Raw genomic sequence first — 21627 nt, forward strand, 5'->3', positions numbered from 1 at the left:
AATCTTTCAACTGCTCCTGAATTTATTCTACATTACTTGAATAATCAGGTGATTCAAAGGTTACTGTGAACAGTGAGCACTAATATCTGGATCTGAGAAGGTTTTCACTGACCATTTGTTGGTTAGCACCTGATCCTAACGAAGTCAAGTTCACTTGCATTAAGGATGAACTCCTTAATGAGCAGATTTGCTTTCCACGGGGCAAAAATCGGGTTCTCCCATTTCAAACTCAGCCCAGTTCCTGCCCTGCCAGCTCAGGCACTGCTCTCAAGGAAAAGACTAAAAGGAAAGTCTTGGCTCACTTGGTAGAAAAGCTATCCAAAGCATGAGTTCCCAGTGACATCTCTGGAGGCAGACAAATTTAATCCTAGGCAATCTCAAAACGAAGGCAAAAACCCCTGACTTTGAGTATTTCCACTTCCTTACAAGAGATAACAGAATTTTAAAAATTCATCGTAGTAAGATATTAAGAGCTCAGAGGCTCTACCTTGATGCTACTGGCAATCCACTTCGGAATCCATAAGCAAGCCTCCAGACCCCCCAGGGGACCGTTCTCATCACTAAGTTAGAGCTTAAAAGATGTCTATTTTCTGAAATGGAAGTTATACCCCTCCTTTGTCCTGACAATTGCTGGAAGATGTCAGGTGCCAAAATGTGAAAGTGTTTATCCCCATGATGTCTTAGAATACTCCTTTCCTGCTATTTTATGGGGTCTTAGGAGAAACACGAAGGCAGCTGCTCTTTCTGTAAACGATTAGCAGCAGCTTCTTGGAAGGACGATTGCAAAAGGACAGTCCTGGAAAATTATGGCCGGTTGGAAATCACCTATCCAGTTACAACGCGGGACAAGGTTTCATAGCCGCTTCGCAAACGCTGCCCATAAAAGTTATCAGTTATGCCCTTTTACGAAGATGGTGCCGAAGGCTAAGAAGGAAGCCCCTGCCCCTCCCAAAGCCGAAGCCGAAGCAAAGGCTTTGAAGGACAAGAAAGCGGTGCTGAAAGGCGTCCACAGTCACAAAAAAAAAGAAGATCTGCACGTCACCTACATTCGGACAACCCAAGACACTGCGTCTGCGGAGGCAGCCCAAATATCCTCGAAAGAGCGCCCCCTGGAGAAACAAGCTTGATCACTATGCCATCATCAAGTTCCCCCTGACTACTGAGTCAGCCATGAAGAAAAGAGAAGACAACAACACACTTGTGTTCATTGTGGATGTCAAGGCCAGTAAGCACCAGATCAAACAGGCTATGAAGAAGCTCTACGACATTGCCGTGGCCAAGGTCAACACCTTGGTCAGGCCTGATGCAGAGAAGAGGCACATGTTCGACTGGCTCCTGACTATGATGCTTTGGATGTTGCCAACAAAATTGGAATCATCTAAACTGAGTCCAGCTGGCTAAATCTAAATATAAATTTTTTCACCCAAAAAAAAAAAAAAAAAGTTACCAGTTATTCCTTCTAGTCTGTACAGCCCGTGATGCAATAATCATTGCCTTAATGTTGCAGACGCAAAAGCTGGGGACGAGTTAATTTAGGCAACCAGCCCAGGGGAGCCTGGCCCCTGTGGGCTGAAGCCACGTTCTTCTGCATTCTCCAGCACCGACTCTCTGAAACAGCAAACGGGAGTGGACACCCGAGTCGGCCAGGCCACCAGGGTAACAACCACAATGTGTAGTGCTCCTAACAACCACAATTTGTTAGCGCTCCTAACGATCCTTGTGTTCGTCCCATAATTTATTGATTTAAAAACGGAATTTTTCTTCTTCCTATAAACCACCCCTTCCCCAATATCCTTATCTTGTATTAAAACATTGGTCTCTGGAAGATGCCCACCATTTACACACTTGTTTCAGCCTTCCCCTGGCCCAACACCCGTGGAGGTGCAGCCTCGTGTGTTAAGCATGGCCTGTAGCCTCCTCATACTGATCAAAACCATCACCAGGTCCTGCATCTTTCAGATATGAAGACCCGTAAGAGTCTCGGACCCCAGTTAGAAGTCTGCGGTAGCGCAATCGTCTCTGAACAGCCTCTTCCTCACACAGGTGGTGTGCGAGTCTGGGGTCAAGACAGAGAGGATGATAACCCGACAAAAGTCACATCCATGGAATGATGGCGCTCAGCCTGAGGACTGTCCCACCTCTTCACCACGGTGTTCTTCTTCTAACCGGCTGTTCTTCAGGAGAGCATGGTGCACAATCCTGTGGAGCATTACCATCCGCCTGACCAATTCCTCATTATTGGGCTTTTATGCATTTGTCGCATTTTTTATTTTATAGAAGATCGCTTTGTCGATAATCACTATATTTGTCTCTCTGATTATTTCCTTCTGACACATTCCCAGAAATAGAATTGCGATTCTAAAATAATGAACATTTTTTCAATGTATTTACATACACTGAGTTCGGCAATGTTGGTGCAATTGACACCCCATCCAGTGGTGTGTGGAGGGACTCTCCCTCACAGACCCTTAGCCTTCCAGTCTTCACTATTACGTATTTCTAAAATGACTATAAATAAGTTCAATGTACTGAATTCCTAAAAATTGGTCTCTTCTAATATATTTGGAGGACAGTTGTATTTTCTTTTGTGTATTGACTCTCTCTATTATTTGTTTTTCTACCAAGAGATGGTGATCTTTTTCATTCATTTCTATGACCGCTGCATTTTTTAAAACTATTAACACTTTGGAAGACCTGTTGCAAATATCATTCCTCGTTTATTATCTGCCTCTTAATTTTGCTCATTATTTAATGCACAAATGTTTGTTTTAATTTTTGTCATGGTCAATGATCTCAGTATTTCCCTTTGTGCTTTCTCCCCCTATTTGGATATTGGAAGGGCTTTCTCCACCCAGAATTAACTCCTTTCTTTTGTGTAACATGGAAACTGGGGGTTCACTGTTAAGTCACTTACTCAGTCTTCTATTTGTGAATCTCATTTTTAAAAAGAATCTGTGTGTGAATTTTAAAATATCTTCCCAATGAATGTGGTCTTACTTAAGGTCTGTGACCTGCCACTCTAAGGCTGGCAGGTCACTCTGAGGTTAATGTCAAATTTTGATGAAAATTATTTTAGGAGTAAATGAAAATCAATCTTGAGGAATAGCTATTCAAACACCTACAGGAATTAGTCCAGATTTTGAACCAATAACTGCGAATTTTCTCCAATTATAGTTTTCTATCAGAATATTAACAGAGGATTTTTCCTGCCATAGTTTTGACTGAGTATGAAGCTAATATGTATCACATCTCAAAGTGAGACCAAATATGGACATTTGAAAATAGGTTGTCCAAAAACTGCCTAAATTACTTTTTTTTAATGTTTTATCTCTACACCCGCACCCAATGTGGGGCTTGAACTCATAACCCCAAGAACAAGAGTCTCATGCTCTACTGACTGAGCCAGCCGGGTGTCCCAGCCTAGATTATTTTTGACCGCTACGTCTAGACTGAGGGCATAATAGCTCCAAATGAGAGATAAAGGGAGACTGCACACGTGGGAAATTTTTGTGTGGCAGTGGGGCCTGGATTCCTCCCTAATTCAAGTCAGGAGAGCTCGTCTTCAGTGGCCACGAACAGAAGCTCTGTGTCCTCAGGGGTTTGGTGGAGACACTATTACTGGTTTTGATTCCTGACTAGAAGAAGTAAGGGGCAAGAGACAGGCTGGCTCTCTGCTTTCGTGAGCAGTGAAGGGGAGTCACAGATACACTGGCATCCGCTCATGAGTTCACAAGGGCAAAGACAAACACAGGGAGGATTTTCTGGGGACAAGCCATTTTCGTTTTCAGTTCTGTTTCAGGGGGATGCCTGAGGAGGAAGCACGGTTCAGCAGAGACAGGCTGGGGTTCCCCTGGTTCCCCAGAGCAGAGGCAGGTGTGAAGGACCCTCTGGAGATTCCCAGTGATGGGGGGTAAGGAGGTGGTATCTGAAGAACCCCCACATCCTCACAAGGGAAATGTCAGCTTCTTGCCCAGAGAGCAGAACATCCTCTCAAGGAAAGTCAAGTCAAAGCCTTCCAGGTCCCATTGTGTCTCCTCCTGCCCATCTGTCTCCTCCCATCCTCTCTCTCCACTTCAGTGACACGGAAGAAGAGGCAGTGGAAGGAGAGGAAACTAGATGAGCACAGCCACCCTCCCTCCCATGGACTCCCTAGTCTGATGCAACACTATGCAAGCAGCAGGTTCAAGATTTCACTGATATCAGGGTCCTCAACACCTGAGTCCACCAGCCCCTGCAGGATCTAGGGAGAGATTCAGGGGATTTGCAAACTTGGAAATGGGAAAATGGTTAGTTTTATTTTTTTTTCTAACCCAAAATGAAATTTAGCAAATTCTTCAATGGTGAACCTAGGCCACACACCTACAATGCTATCATCGAAAGAAATATGTTCCTATCACATTGTGGTCATAGCAGATATCTCCAAATATCCCCCATATTCAACTCTACTCTAACATCATGGTAATGATTACATGCATTACTCAGTGCCTTCATAAAGAAGCACATGCATTACAAATCACAAATTTAATTTTAATATTAGGATTATGATGTTTCCATATAACTGGGTTTCTTCGTAATTCTAGGCACCATTTTTATGACATTAAAAACACAATTCTGATAAGGAATCCATGGCTACACCCAAGATTTAGAGGGTAATATGGCATAAAAAAGATCAGTGAACCCTGACTTCATGCAAGCTGAGGCTTTTCATGGTTATATAGGACCAGACATTCTAATCTCTAAACTGAGACTATGCGTTGTGATATAAAGTAACCATAAAAGCTCTATTCCCGGGGCGCCTGGGTGGCTCAGTTGGTTAAGCGACTGCCTTCGGCTCAGGTCATGATCCTGGAGTCCCGGGATCGAGTCCCGCATCGGGCTCCCTGCTCAGCAGGGAGTCTGCTTCTCCCTCTGATCCTTCCCCCTCTCATGCTCTCTCTCATTTTCTCTCTCAAATAAATAAATAAAATCTTTAAAAAAAAAAAAAAAAAAAAAAGCTCTATTCCCTAAAAATGGCCAGAAAGCTGATGACATTGGCTAAGTCTTCATTCAGAAGTAAGGGATGAACCAGACGTACTGAAATAACAAAGGGAGACAAAAATAAAATTGCTTGATGTTTGCATCTCATGAATAATTCTTTTCCAACAAACCAAGTAAATGAGTCCCAAGGCCAGATGTTATATATCAAATTCTGTGACAAAAGAGTAAAGAGCCAGCGTTTTCATAATGGATCTGAAAGTCATTACAGTCATATTTTCAAAGAGCATCTATGAGCTCGAACTCAGGAACGTATTTCCATATGCTCTGTAACAGCTTTTTTTTTTTTTGGAATTGTATCCTTTTTTGAGGCTTTGTTTTCTTCTAAGAAGAATATCTGTGTAAACCAAGAGGTCTTTTTCAAAGAGCTACATTATGTTTGGTTATTTTATTGCATATTCTAACAGAGGAGAAAAAGGCAACATACTAGAAGTGTAGTGGCATTGAGCCTTTTGTTGACAGCTTTATCTTTTTTGCACAATTTAACAGCGTGGGAAATGATGCTTAATTTTAAACCACAACTGGCATCCCAACTCAGGATACAGAAATCTGTGGAAGAGTGTCTTCCACTGTCCCCACCTACAATAGACCAGAATGCGCACAATTTGGAGGCCAGCTCAGGGTGGTGGCAGTCATTAACATGATAGACTAACCAATTCAGATGTAAGAATCCACTGAAACTGCCACTTGCTAAATGCTGAGAGCCATCTTCGAGGAACAACTTCCTAGCCTCCCAATCACTGTTACTTCCCTCATAAAAAGCTCAGAGATGATCATTTAGTTATTACACAATTATTTGCAACGTTTATGCTCAATGCTCAATAGAAACAAGTCACAAAGAATGTCAAACACTGAAGATGGTTGAACACGATAGCAATTTATGGCTCTGTATTGATTCTTTCCACAGCTTCGCTAATGAAGTAGGTGGGTCCTTTTGTTCAGCGGTATTTGAAACACTCATCCTATTTTTTTATTTAGCGGGCATCTTTTTTAAAAGAAATATAAAGCTCTAATGTCTTCTGCCAAACAGAGAAGCAAAGGTCTATTGGGTTTCTAGGCTGGACATTGGTGCATTCCATGTGTTCAAAGAACCGTTACCCACTCCAATCCGGATTTCGAGCTTCCCACTCCACTGAAACCGTCCTCGCTGAGAAGACCAACAACCTCCACGTTACTAAGTCCAACAGCCAACTCACCATCTCCAGGCACTTGATCTCCCAGTGGTATCTGATAGTCCTCTGCTTCCTCCCCCCACTCCTCCTCATCATCATACTTTCTTTCCTCGGCTCCTGCGACATCTCATTCTTTTGGTTTTCCTCCTACCTTGGGAGTTCCTCCCCCCAGTCTCATTTCTGGATCTTTCTCTTCTTCCTAAGTTCCATGGCTCGGTCCCAAATTCTCTTCCCTTCTGTATCAAATCTGTGATTTCATCCAAGGTCAAGGCTTTCAATGTCATGTACATGCTAGTGTTCCCAAAAGTGAGTCTGCAGCCCAGACAGCTCCTGACTTCCAGACTCCAGTATCCAACCACAAACTCAACATCTCCATGAAGATGGCTCAGAGGCAGGTGTAGCTCTATGTTTCCCACACTGTCCCTGCTCTAAGCTCGTTTTGTCCTCTGCCTTCTCTGTCCCATTTGATGTCAACTCCATCACTCCAGTTGTTCAAGCTAAAAGTCCTTGGAGTCATTCTGCAGTCATCCTTTCTCTCCCATCACTTGGCCATCAGGAAGTTCCAGTGGATCTTCTTTCCATACAGACGGAAGTTAGCCACTTCCTACCCCCTCAGCTTCCTGCGGCTTTGTCTGAGCCACACCACCAACCTCTGGGTTACCGGAAAAGCCTCTTACCTGAACTCTCAGCGTCAGCCCTGCCCTTTGACAGTCCATCCTTAACACAGCAGTCAGAACGAGTGATGCTTTTAGAACTGAAGTAGGACCATGTCTCACTCTCTTTAGAGCCCTCCAACGTGTTCCCATCACACTCCGAGTAACTACATCCTCACACGGGTGCACAGACCCTGTAGGATCTGGGCCAGCTACCTCCCTCCTTTCCTTTACTCTGCTTAGACTCACAGGCCCCTGTGCTGTTTCTAAATCACAACACACCCACCCCTGCCGCAGGGCCTTTGCACCCACCAATGTTCAGCCTGAAATGCTCCTATGCACACCTGTGGTGTGTGCAGACCTCTCTCAGATTACTCAAAATTCCTGGTCAGTGAGACCTTACCTGTGTGCCTCCAAAATGTCAACAACATGCTCAGCACCTCCCTGTCTTGTTTTATTATTTTCTCCTTTGCATTTATCATTATTAATATGCTATATATTTAGCTCATTTATATTATATATTATGTACCTTCCCCAATGAAATGTGAGCCCACAAAAAAAGGATTTTTGTGGTTTTGTTCATTATTATTTTGTTCACAGGAGGTGGTTAATTAATAGCTCCTCGATAGAGTAATTAGAATATTTTTCCATTTGAATGTGTGATTTTTCAATAAATTCTAAACATACTTTGTTTTCTTTGCTTATAACTTGGCATTATGTTTTTTTGAAAGTCTTTTGAAATTTATATTCCAAAGTCCAAAATCAGTATCTAGGAAGACTATTCTATCTAGAGGTCTCAAAGTGCTTGATTTGCATCTAATAAATCTAAAATTGAATCAGGTCTCACACCACTTTTATCCATTTAAACAAGTCACTTCTCTCATCACTGTATTCAACCTCACACCTTATTTTTTCCATGGTAGAAATTGACACTTCTATGCACCCCATGCTTCAAGCATCATAGTCCCGTCTGCTAGTTTAATTTCTCTCAATTTTCTTCCCTGAGCTTCAATACATTTAGTTCCACTGCAATTAACTTTAACACCAGCATGCCCAGTTCAAGTACATTTTATGGGTCAATAGTCCAAATGTTTCTTATTTTCATGATTAGACATTACGCTTATATTAGAATTAATCCAATTTAATTGTACTGTTTTTACATCACTGCAACTGTGCCTGATAGCTATAAAAAAAGTAATGACATGATTTTGCTTGGATTTAGAAATTCATTCACCAGAGTAACCCATAATTTGTTTTTCTTAAAATTAAAATGAAAACATTATCCTATAAGTTCCAGTTCAGATACCACACTGACAAAGTAATGCATAAAAATTATTCCCAATTTTTAAACATACATGGAAGGAAGTCCTGAAGAAAATATATCATCCCCTAACTCCTGGTTTTCTCTGAGCGGTGACATATGTGATTTCTATTTTCCTTTTGCATACTTAGGTGTTTTCAAGATTTTTACAATAAATAGGTAGTACTTTTACGATCAGAAAAAAAAGACATTTTTATAAGTTAATTGTACCCAATTCTATGCAGTAAAAATCAACTGAAATTCTCTATTTAAGCAATATTTTGGAGTCAGTTACATAAACTTACCAGAGTTACCCCTTCATCATTTTTCTCATCGACATTTCCACCACCTGATAAGAAGTGTTTGACATCCGTTAGCATGCTCAATGGTCTCTGAAGCTTCATCTGGCGCAGCGAGGTCAGATCCACTCCTAGGAGGAAAACAGCCTTTCAATCAGAAGGCAGAGATGCTTCTCAGCCGCTTGGGGGTCAACCCTTAGCTTTATCTTACTGTTCTTTCAACACGTTCCTCTTTGAAGCCCCTCTTCCACTTTGAATTCTCACTCAAAGTCTGTATAATTGTTTTTCTCGGCATGCATTCTATTTTCAGCTAGAATACAGTCTTGAATAATTTTCCTCTTATTATATCCCAAAGATGTGATATGATGCCTTATCCATGACAGGCTCTCATTGCATCTCTGGTTTAGTATATAAATCATCAAGGACACTGCCCAAAGTATTTTAAACGGTTTGAATTGAACTGAAGTGAGTTAGAAAATATAGTTTTTGTTCTCTATCATTTCCTGGCCAAAAGAGTTGCTTCCAAAAGCAATGTGGTATCCTGGAACAGAAAACTGCCTATGGTGGGAAAACTGGAAAAATCTGAATAAATCTATAGTTTGGTGAATAGTATTGTACCCACGCTAACTCCGTAGCTTGGATCAACATAGTGAGGCCGTGTAGATTGGTGATGTGGGGAAACTGGGTGAAGGGTGTACGGAATCTCCCTGTGCTATTTTCACAACGTTCCCATCTATCTCAAAAGCTTTCAAAACACATTTAAAGAGATTCTCCAATCAAGCATTTCATGACTATTTGTGTTAATCAAGAGGAATCAACTAAAGCGGAGTGAAGAACTGGCTGTCCAACTTGACTGAGGGGGGTGGATGCAGCCACGGAGAAGTCAGGTCTGCTCACTGCCCGTCCGTCCATCAGCACAGCCTTCATTCTAACCTGAGCTTTCACGATCGTGAATCTCCACGGTAGCTCGTACCTTCACATTTATGCATTCTGTTCCCAGCATTGGTTCCTGGACAGAACAGGTGTTTACTAAGGGGAAATAATCCACCTTATTGTCAGGGAAAGTAATCATGACGACGACGATGATGATGATGATGATGACCATGAACATCTGCCTCTCAGCCAGTGGTTGCTATGAACCAGCACTCTCTCCCTCTCCCATCTGACTGAGTCCTTGAGGCAAACGTGGAGGTGGGCGAGATGCAGGGGACCAGAGCACCAAGGCCACCAGGAGCAGTCCCCCTGGTCATGCCAGTCTGTGGTCGACCTCCCCTGGGGCAACTCTGGGAAAGGAACTTAACCTGTCAGATCTTCCACATCTGCACTCACTCCGATAATAATATACATCCCAAAGGAGTAAAGAAGCTACAGACACTATTTATAGGATCTGTCCACGGGGCAGAGAGCATCCATCCTGTTGCACACCTCCCATCATTCTCCCCTCAGAGCCCAGCAGCTCCGCCTCGTGGCACAACTCTCTCCCGGAGCCTGGCTGAACAGCAGAGCATGGCCTCAGGGGTCAGGCTGCCTGGGTTTTAGTGCTGGGTCTTGTACCTACTTCTAGTGCCAATGGGAGAAGGTAACTTATCCTCGGCCTCACTTTCTCCAGCTGCAAAATGGGGCTGATAATTTTTGTTTCACTAGTTGTTATGAGGATGAGTTACAAACAACACAGAAAGCACCCCGCCCCTGTTTGGCTTGTGGCCAGCGCTCAATAGACGGGAGCTCTCATCCGTACTCAGCTTCCCCACTGCAGGGCTTACGTGCCATTCATTATGCCTCTTGTCATAAAGAGGCAGGCAAGAAGCAAACAAAATAAAGCCGAATGCACTATTTGAATAATGTGGGCTGTTTCAAATACTCTGTCCAAAGTAAACCCATGTTAGTAGAGACATGAAGGGGCACCAATGACCAGCTTTGGAATCTCCACGCCATGTTGGAAGAATGAACAGATTTCCCCTAAGAGTTGCTTTGAGGTTTGTTAAGAACCAACTAAAACTATCACTCTCTTCTTATTTTTAGGGTGATGGAATTGAACATGTGAGTTAATTTTGGAAAATATTATTTCTCAAATGTCAGTGTTCAATTTTGCACAGTTGGAAGCAGCAGAAGAATCTGATGGTTACATTATTCTAACTTTTATAATGTGGCAGTGTTTATGGGAGTGGTAGGTATCTTTTAGAGAATTACTTAAACATATGGTTAAAACTGAATAATAGAAGAACAGGGCTCAAAGATAAAAGACAAATTAAAAACATATTAGAGATCACTCATTTCAGCTCACTTACAATGTGTCATGAGAAAGCAATCTATTTTAGCCATTGTTGTGAAGGAATCAGAGGGGAATATTATGACCTTGTATCTTACTATTTGAAACTTAATTTTGAACCAAATATGATACCAAGTAAAATGTGATTTCAGATTTTCATTATATGTTCAGGAAAAAAGCATAAGTCTATTTTCAGTAAGACAACAGAACAGAAATCCCTTTTCTTGGTCAAGCAAACTTCTTAAGCTGCTCCAGGAGAAAAATAGCCAAGACTTATTATGGGCATAATAAGTCTATTTTGTAATGGGCAATTGGCCAAGCCTGTCTTTTTTTTTTTTTTTCAAAGAAATTAAGTTTTATTTTCATCCTGTTTTCTGAAAACCATTAATAGAAGTCCTGATTAGATTTATCATTTTGACAGGAATTTGGTAATTTTTTTTTTCATTTAGGAAATAAGAAAAACATCATTTTCCTGAAATTCACAAGTGATTCCACGTGCTGCTAATATTATTGCCTGATTACGTCTGAACCATCAGGAGGTGCATGTGCAGAACTGAAATCGCAGTAACACCTCAAGTCAGTCCAAACCCTATGGTAACCCATCTCCCTAACTGTCCCTCTCACGATAACATTGTGTTTTTAACAATTCCATGTTTCCTCTTCTCCATTACCCCTTTTTCCCTGGGGGGGCTTGGGGGGGGGCTCGGTGGGGGGTACTCGGGGAGGGGACTCGGCGCTGCTAGTGCAGATAATACTGTGCCACTGCGCCCACACGACCAGCCCCTTGATGGAGGCATGGCACTCTCCAGGTCCTAGAAGTCCCAACTCTACGTTTTGTCTCCATCGAAAGCTTCCTAAGCTTGCTAAATCCAACAATTGAAGGCTGCTCTGGGCAGGCAACAAAAGGAAGCTGGTTCTAGCAAAGAAAAATAGACATGTTCAAGCCAAAAGGGTGTTTGAGCCCTGCCCCTGATCCCTTCCCCTCAATCCTGACCAGAGGCATCATGTGGGACTGTCCCAGGCACCCTGGGACACACCGCCACCCTAACAGTGGGTGATTCCCAAGACGGTGGTGTGGGGACAGCATTCTGAATGAACTTTATTAGGCAGAAGAAATACACGAGGGCACTGTGCACTGATGAATCTGGGAGTCTTGTGAAGATTTGGGGGGCTAAGCCAGTTTCCGAGGCTGTTCCAAAAATAGACAACCCAGGGTTTTAACTAAGGCAGCAACCGCACAATCAGTGAGGGATGGGGATGTAGCAGAGGGACGTCAGGGAAGCAGAATCTATGAAATTTGGTGACAATTCAATGTGAGAGACTTAGAAAAAAGAAGTGACATTCAGATGGTCAGATTCCTGGCTAAAGGGCACAACAGACTATGGATAGGGCACACAAGGAGAACAGTAATTTCCATATTGGACGTGTTATTTCAAGTTGTCTGATACTTTAACTTTATTAAAAATAGCACACTGCAGAGCAGAAGGTCTTCAGAGATAGCTAAGCTGCAGGAGTATTCCTGGGGGCAGGCAGGTGGTCACCACACAAGGAATGGGGTGAGATAAGCCCAAAATAGCATGCGGCGGGCTGGAAGAAGATACGCAAAGACAAAAGCTCTGGCAATCATCCATATTTTGGCGTCTGCACGTGCAAGTCTCCAAAGGAGACTAAGTGAAAGCTCAAAGAGAATGCAGAAGAGTACAAACAATCATTGCAGGTAAACGAGGGTGCACAGAACAGTGGGATGGGGGTCACAGGGAGACGAGTGAGCACAGAAGGGTGATCCGCCCACAGAGAGCCAAGGAGGCAATGGCCATCCCTGCAGGGACATTTCCAGCAGCAGAAGAAGCTGAACTTCAGTGGGCTCGGTAGAGGAGACCAGGAGCTCAGGAGAATAAATGGGATCGACTTCTTCTAAAAGGATGGATGTCCGCAGAAGGAAGAGAGGGAGCTGGGTGATGAAACACAGGGAGCAGAGTGGAAAGCAGATTTTCTTCCCCGAGCCGTGCATCCGTCCCAGACCACCCTGTGCTCCCCCTGCGGCGCTTTCTTCCCTTGCGGGATCATTTTATAATCCATTGCTTTCTGCGAAAGCCAGTGGGTTCGCCTCGCGCAGCAAAGCCAAGACGCATCCCGCGCTCAATCAGCGCTCCGGGTTGTGTCATTTTCCAGCCCGGGGAGCTCAGGTGGTGAGCCGAGGTTAACTGCTGTGCCCGGATGGACAGGGTGTGTCGGCGGCGACAGTACAATTAGAACTGTGACCAGTGATTTTCCACGTAATCAGCTTGCTCACGACCTCGCCTGCCTCCTGCCACATGCATCCTGATGGGACGGTGTGATAAGTACTCGGTGTGGAAACTGTAGGAAGCGCACGGAAAATTCAAGGACTTGCAACCACCCAGCTATTAAGAATGCAGTGCGGAAACACCGAGAGCCAAATAGTAATGACAGTCTTGTCGTGGGATATTAGAAATTTCTGAGGCTATCAGCCCACGCTGTCATAGCGGATAACTCTAAAAGCACACCGACGAGGGGGCAGAGAATAAATCGAATGAGACAGTATTCCCGGCAAGCGTGGCAGCTCATACAGACACGGAGGAGGGACCCCGGCAGGAACGGGGAGCAGACTGAATGACCCGAGGGGGGGCAGAGGGGTGGGAGGCAGGGACAAATGGAAAACAGCATTAAAAACTGAGGAGATACTAAATTGAATTTGTTCCAGCAAACATGCATGTTACAAACTGATTGTGACAGCCAGCGTCGTGACAGATTTTCTCCTAACCATTCAGAGTCAATGCCTCCCCCTCTTTCTTCTCCCTTAACCACGTTTAAAATCAACCTCATGGGGCGCCCGGGTGACTCAGCTGGTTGGCATCTGGCTCTTGGTTTCAGCTGGGGTGGTGGTTTTGGGGCTGTGGGATCAAGCCCTGTGTCAGGCTCCATGTTCGGGGGGGAGTCTGCTTGAGGATTCTCTCTCTCTCTCTCTCTCTCTCTCTCTCTCTCCCCCTCTCCCCCTCTCCCCTTGATTCCCCCACCCCTGCTCTCTCTCTCTCTACAAAAATGAAAAATAAAAAATTAAATCAACCTCCCAAAGGAATACACTTATTTTTCTTTATAGAGGGTAGATAATACTGCTTTTGCAAATACTAAAATTTCTTATCAAACAAAATCCTTGGATGAATTGGAAAGGCTTATCAGTCAGGTGAGTTCTTTTGCAAATAAAGATACTTGATTTTAATTTTCAAAGAGAAATATTTACCACTGTGGCTACAAGAAACTCAGAAGAATTAGAGCAGAAAGGTGTGAAATAGAGCTGACTCAGCTAATACTACACAACTGAGTTCTGCGTGCAAACTCCCAAGTGGCCACCGCCAGTCCAAGTTTTGCAAAGGTCCAAACAATGAACTTTGCAGCCGTGGGATGTGCATGACGTCAGGCTTCCCTCCCCTTAGAAGTGATTGAATCTGTCCCCGAGGAGTCACTGCTGACAAGCGGATAAAAGATCTGAATGTGACCCTCATGTAAGGAGCAGGTACAAGGAGTGAGGAGAAGAGCCGGGAGCCACACCCCTTCCCCCACGCTGCCTCTGTCACCCCAGCCGGAGACTCTGTGACCTTCGGTAGGACAGCCCGGCTCACATTGTCCCTAATGAAGATAATGGTACTCACCCCGCTTTCAGAATTAATGAGATAATTTTTTTTAAGAACTCAGTGGCTGCTAAGTACTAATTATTATTATTCTAAGCCATCCTCAGAATAAACCTTTTGATACAAGGGATCTGGAGGAGGCAAAGAGCACAGGGAACAAAGAGGCAGATGTGAGGGCTTTTCTTAGAAGCAAGAAGGACAGAGTCAGAAGCACTGTGTGGCTCTTAAAATTTTTTAAACTTTTTCTCTGACAAAAGATCATACTTGAAGGGACTGGAGTTTCTTTGTTGTTATTTATACCTAAACAGAAAGGAAAAAAAAAGTGGCAGACTTCTTCAGCTTAATACCATATTGGGCTCAGGATTGCAGATACCCCCACTTTGCCAGTGCTGAACTTACTCGTGAAATTATACGTTTAGTCTGTGCAATTAAACACTCTTTGTCAGGAGATATAGCTGGGAGCTGGGGCTCATGTCTTCAGGCTAGCACCGTGACCCAGGTGCCACTTCCAACACTGGTATTTCCTCGTGTCACCAACAGCGGGTGCTGGGATGCTCTGCAGGCTGCCCTTGACTTAAGCCCTCACTTACGGGCATGTCCTTCTTGCAATGACCACCCGCTCCTAAGAGAATACACTTCAGATGACCTGGCTCTCATTAACTCAAAATTCAGTTGTGCTGGTTCACTTCCTTTGCCCTCCCAGTGGAGAATAGATTATAATTACAAACCCAGTGCCACTAATTACAGACTTCAGACGCTTGTTAAAATGTTCCTTCATTTCTGGCCTCTAGATTTCTGCTGCCCTGCAAAACGGCATTGGCTGAATCAACAATGCACCGCGGTGGGAACAATGAAATGTTACAGAGAAAGACAGACTTCACGTTGTGCCATCTAGGGAAAGCACATCCATCTGCAATCATGTGAGCATGCCTAAAAAATAAGTATGCACTTGTAATTCTACCATGCTGTCTTTAAATCTTGGTACAGTTTCTCAAAGCATCCGCCTACCACTTTCATCCAGATAGGTCAACAGGATAGAACTGGATTCTGTCCCCTCTACGGCATAATCCAACGGGATATTTCCATTAACATCCTGGAGAAGGACGTTGGCTCCAGCCTGTAAATGAAAAAGAACAAACAGAAAATGATGTATACTGTTAGCAAAGAAAGCAGATCAAAACTTTCACTTCTATGTTAGTGGAGAAACAGGTCCAGAAAAGTCTGTATTAGATACAACCCTGGAGAACCCTGTAGGAAACTGTAATTACATTGCAAGACAAATACAATTACTTTGTGAGGAACTCCAATAGGCTAAAAATGGACCTTTGCAAGACCTTAGCCCCGACTACTTCTCCCCACCCCTCTCGCTAAACCCCAAATATCCAGCCCATGACTGCTGAGCCAACCACACCCCGTGTCTTGTTTCTAACACAGCAGAAACCCCCCATGCCTTCGGAGAGTCTCCATGGAGAACTTTTCTATGAACTTTGACCCATCTTCCCCAAACTATCCTAAAAGCTTCTCAAGCACCTCTTCCACAGAAAGTCATCTGAGAGCTAGTCTCACACTACTATGTTTTAATAAAGGCTTGGACTAATGGCTTCTGGCTGTTTGTCTTTTTTTTTCCTCTTTCCAGAAACTATTTTCTGAAAAAAGCACAATCTGTAGATATCAATGGATGAAGAACATTAAATATGGCCATGACACCTTGTTTAGCTTCAAAGCACCCTCCATCAAGCAACTCTGAGGATGCATGCCCCACCCCGCCACCCATTCCGGCTTAAATACAATGACAGATGTACTTTCCCTTTGAAAAAAATTTGCTCACATAAATCTTTAATGAGCTCCATAATATTTATCAGGCACGGTTTGCATCTCTTCTCCAAGGGCATGGCGTGAACACGTACCCATTGACCAAGACTCCCTGTTCACCTCCCAATCACGAGTCACTGAACTCAGGTCAAAGCAAAGAAAGTCTTCCCCTATTCTCTTTACTGAATACAATTCTGTGCTGCAATGTTACTAAAGTTCATATACTCTCTGAATTCCTAAGGTTTCATGAAAAGGTGTGTGACATTCATAATCTCATACACTACAATGGGGGATTTTGCCTTCTGTTATTCTATACCTGTAAACAAACAGCTTTCCTATAGCTTACTGACTCCACACAGCGTTTCCACAGGACTGATCTAAATATCCTGTGAAGACAAAACTAAAAGTAGATCCAAGTGGCAAAATCTTCTATATCTTGCTATCTGCCCTGCAGAGAACTACGCCGCTCCCCTCACCACCCAGAGTGCAGCACATTCTATTTTCTATAATCATATAAAGATACTGCTGTATTTGAACAAATTAAGTTCTATAATGCAGATTTTCACTTAGCTAAGGAAACATGTAAGTTTAAGGTCCTTAAGACTTCAAAGGATCTTCTTTGTGCATTTAATTTTTTTAGGCATTCAGAGTTTGGAAGGAAATCACTTGAGGCAGTACTGTTAAGCAGACTTTCCTAATGAGTCCTCTCCTTTAGCGTCCAACCAGGAGAGTAAGATTTTGCAAACCTACTCAAGTATCAATTGTTAAAGAGAGAACTGCAGGGTGTCATTGTCCATTTCAATACTCATGAGCGGAAGTCAATCAAGTCATTCTCTTTTTCCCCCAATGCATAAACGTCCAGGCTAGAATCTTATCTCTGCCAAACATCTGGATACAAGGCAACAGTGAATATAACTAAGAGTCATGTATTATCAATAACAACAAAAAGAAATAGGACGGGGCACCTGGGTGGCTCAGTTGGTTAAGCGACTGCCTTCGGCTCAGGTCATGATCCTGGAGTCCCTGGATGAGTCCCGCATCGGGCTCCCTGCTCGGCGGGGAGTCTGCTTCTCCCTCTGACCCTCCCCCTCTCATGTGCTCTCTCTATCTCATTCTCTCTCAAATAAATAAATAAATAATCTTTAAAAAAAAAAAGAAATAGGAGGACAACTCGGTGCTGAGGGGGATGGTGCACCTGGAGTGAACTCTTTCTACTCTGTAAGAAGTAATGAGGCTCTTACAAAGCACGTCTGAAGCGGACACCTGCAGCTCAGCATTTTAGCTGGGCTCATTCACTGCAATTCCAACCCATTCATCACTCACCAGTCTGCGCTGCTCAATTCCCAGGTGTTCTCCCCTGTACAGAAGTTATTCCCTGGGGGTGAGAAACTTCCCTCATCAAAGATCACAACTTATCCCCCCTTATAGAAGCCCCCCCCCGCCCCCGCTATGGTGCCTGGCCCATGTTAGGAACTAAAAAAGGTTTATTGGAAAAAAAAAAAAAAACCCAAAAAAAGGCAAAAACTGAACTTAGACTAATTATTAAAAATTAAAGCAGAGAACTATAATTTTCATAATTTTTAACTAAATTCCCTTTTATTTTTAAGGGTGCACAAATAAAATTACAAAATCACTGTATGCATACTTACATTTCCTGACTTTGCTCTTTCACATGTATATTTGTGAATATTCCTTTCCTTTCCTTCCTTCCTTCCTTCCTCCCTCCCTCCTTCCCTCCATCCCTCCTTTCCTCCTTCCCTCCCTCCATCTCCCTCTCCCCCTCCTTCTCCCTCTCTTCTTTCTCTCATCACTGGACAGGGTGAGAGCACCCCATCTGTGGGTGTCCCGGTGCTGGGCCGCCTCCACCCTGACCGTCTGGTCTTGGGAGAGGTCCCCAAACAAGCTGAACTGTATGCAGTAAGAACACTGGTCTTGAAGGATCCCCTGAGAAGCTCTATATCTGTAATTACACTTCTGAAATTGTGTATCTATTAAGAAAACAAAAATGGAAAAAAACACCATTGATAAGATTCATGACTGGTTATCATTCTTAGCGTGGCTGGCTCAAGTGTTAGTGTGCAATTTTAGTTGTTAATGGATCCCACTGGAACTGAGGGGCTGAGGACTTGCAAAGTAAGACTTCTCCTCAAAATATCAGAGACCTGCCTTAAACCATCAGGATGGTCTAATTTCCAGCAGGCAGAAAGGAAACGGCCCACGGGGTTGGGATGTAGTAACATTTATAACGTATTGTGCCAGTACTTATTTTTTTAAATACTTTGAGCCACTCAGTAACATAAAATGAATTTTCTCAAGTTTACAAAGTGAGAGCCAATAAAACATTCAATAAAAATATCCCCTTGACATTGTCCCTTTTTAATATGAAATTTGAAAACATATATGTATTCTAAAATATTTTTTCTCGGGGCGCCTGGGTGGCTCAGATGGTTAAGCGTCTGCCTTCGGCTCGGGTCATGATCCCAGAGTCCTGGGATCGAGCCCCGCATCGGGCTCCCTGCTCAAGTGGGGAGCCTGCTTCTCCCTCTCCCTCTGCCATTCTCTCCACTTGTGCTCTCTGGCTCTATCTCTCTGTCAAATAAATAAATAAAACCTTTTAAAAAAATAAATAAATAAATAAATAAAATATTTTTTCTCTTCCAGACATGATATTCTTAAATACGTTTTTTAAAAAATAAAATTCTTTTCACATTTCAAATTTATTCCACGGATGCTGAGTCCAAAATGGTTTTTCAGTGCTGAGTATCAAAGCCGGGGCAAAGTGCTCCTGAACTGACCACATATTAATTACAGTGTTTCCGTGGATACAGGGCTCCCTATTTTCAGCACAGAATGTGGGCGCCAAAAGCAAACATAAACTTTAATTTCCCCATGTGTCGGTGTGTGCATTTCACGGCGCACACCACTGTTTCATTCAAGGGCCTGAGAAGCAGGATGAGGTGAGGGCTTTAGGCTAGATTTTCAAACACAGGACAAAGCGTGTCCAAGGTCGCACCTACCTTATTGTACAAGAACAACTGTCTAAGCCATCACAACATGTTTTCCAAAGCTTAAACAGTATTTTATAATAACTGAACGTTGGACTTTATAAAAACAGATGGCTTAGGAACTGGCTGTGTAAAAAGGATAGCAAGAGTGAGAATAGATGGTAGACACACAGTTTCTCGTTTATATCCAGCGCCCGTGAGCACACTAAGCCCTGGGAGGTGTGTGTGCGCGCACAGGTGTGTATGTGTGCAAAACATCTTCCTAGTTCTACATTCCTACACCTGATCACCAGATGTCACATTTCTTACACTGACAGTCGTCATTATTCTTTGTCTTACTCAAAGAAGAAGTTCCGCATTAAGAAAAACTTGCATTAGCGAGAAGAGCTCAACCAAAACGTTATCCTTGTACAATACAGACTGTGAGGCAAGTCCTTCTGTTTGGCCTCAAGACAATCAATCACATCGTGATTGGTTTTCATCAGGGAAATGAAAGTAATCAATGTTATCTACGCAAAATCCCACTCCTCAAATACTTCCTTCGGTTGAGGACTGGACAGTTTCTACGGGGAGCCCTGAGCACATTTTCTCTAAGGAAGGCCACCCAAACCCAGCCTGTCCTAACCTATGTTCCTCGGTATTGGAAACAGAACTCAAGTATATCACCCCCCACCCGCCAGATAGGAAACTTACTGCCTATCAGATGACATATGAACCCGTAAGTGCACCTTTCCTGTAAATAAACCTTGTATTGGTTGCTTTATGTAACCATTTAATGTCAGTGAATATACCTGCCAAGCCTTTCATTCAGTAATAATTCTCTAACACATTAATACTGGAATTTTAATGAGAGGCACCTGATGGCATCTTAATAAGCAAATGCCACTTTTTATAGGCTAACACTTTCTGGTAACTCTATTCTGATATAATTTCAAGTTTCATTAAAGTTGCAAGAGCAGTACAGAGAGCTCCTGAGTACCTGTTAGGGGCTGAATTGCATTCCCCCCCAACCCCCCCCCCCCCCCGCCAAAAAAAAGGAAACACTGAAGTCCTGATCCCTAGTAGCTGTGAATGTTTCCTTATTTGGAAACGGGACGGTGCAGACATAATTAGGAAAGTTAAGATGAGGAGCCCTGGGGACACACACGTGGTGGGAAGGTGGCCACGTGAAGACAGAGGTAGCCAGGCAGCCACCAACAGAGGAATACCAGGTGGCCCCAGGAACTGGATGAGATAAGGAAGGAGACTCTTCTAGAGGCTGCAGAGCCCTGTGGCCCTGCTGACACCTTGTTCAGACTCCTGGCCTCCAGAACTATGAGACAATAAATTTCTGTTGCTTTAAGCCCTTTAGTTTGTGGTACTTTATTATAGCAACCCTAAGAAACTTAATACTCTGCCCTTTACCCAAATTTGCCAATTTATACTTTGCCCCTATTTTTTGCACTCTCTCTTTATTTTTCCTGAATCTCTTCTTTTTAAAGTTTGATTTTATTTGAGAGAGAGACAGGGAGGAAGGGAGCACAAGTGTGAGCAAGAGCAGGGGGAGGGGCAGAGGGAGAGGGAGAGAGAGAATCCCAAGTAGACTCTGAGCTGAGCATGGAGCCTGACAAGGGGCTCGATTCCACGACCTTGAGATCATGACCTGAACCAAAACCTAGAGTCAGACTGAGCCACCCAGGCGCCTCTTCTGAATCTTTTAAAAGTGAATCACAGGAATCATGTCCCTTTACCCCTAATACTTTAGTATGTATTTCATAAGCATAAGAGTAATTCTCATGCATAAAAGTTGTTGCATCAGAAAATTCAGCATTACTAAACACTATTATTGAGCCACCATGCATACCCAAATTTCATTAATTTTTCCAATTGTATTGGTGATAGCTATTTCCCCTGGCTCAGGAGGTAATCCATGATCCCCCAGTGCATGTAGTTGTCCTTTCTTTTTAATTCCCTCCAATTTGGAACAGTCCCTCTGTCTTTTCAAGGCCTTCTCTCATATGTCCTTACAAGTAGGTTTTTGGCAGGCAAAGCACAGAGGGGATGGCACGTTCATCCCATTGTACCCTATCAGACGCACACATGATGTCCCTTGGTCCCATCACGGATGACATTAACCTTGATCACTGGCAGAGGTGAGGTGTGCCGGGTTTCTGCACAGCAGAACTACAGCTAGGAACCCATGAGTGCAGGCTGATATCAAGAAACACATGAATACCTGAATAGAGGGGAGAAGAAAAGGCTCTTCCTTACAACAGAATACCAACCAATACATGCAGGAGGAATGACAAGGTTAGAATCTGGCATTCGCTCTAGTTGTAATTGATTCAGATGAGAATCACCAAGGGATGCTAACACTATGTTCCTGGATGCTGGAAAGGCGGAAGTTTGAAGGAAACTTTGATGAGGAATAGAATATTTACACAGTCCTCAAATATC

General features: G+C 43.4%; 1 protein-coding gene and 1 pseudogene across 3 annotated transcripts in view; one reads left to right on the forward strand and one right to left on the reverse strand.

Moving 5' to 3' along the window:
* MYO16 (myosin XVI) overlaps positions 1 to 21627 on the reverse strand; it is a 574226-nt gene that overhangs the window by 336929 nt on the left and 215670 nt on the right. For all 3 annotated transcript variants that reach the window (XM_078070087.1, XM_078070086.1, XM_078070088.1), the window contains exons 5-6: positions 15383 to 15491; positions 8465 to 8589 (exon numbers count right to left, since the gene is read on the reverse strand). In XM_078070087.1, coding sequence (XP_077926213.1) covers positions 8465 to 8589; positions 15383 to 15491 — 234 coding nt within the window. The remainder of the gene's footprint in view (positions 1 to 8464; positions 8590 to 15382; positions 15492 to 21627) is intronic.
* LOC118538134 (large ribosomal subunit protein uL23 pseudogene) lies at positions 904 to 1436 on the forward strand (annotated as a pseudogene).

The sequence above is a fragment of the Halichoerus grypus genome, chromosome 4 (assembly GCF_964656455.1).
Source record: "Halichoerus grypus chromosome 4, mHalGry1.hap1.1, whole genome shotgun sequence".
Classification (NCBI taxonomy): domain Eukaryota; kingdom Metazoa; phylum Chordata; class Mammalia; order Carnivora; family Phocidae; genus Halichoerus; species Halichoerus grypus.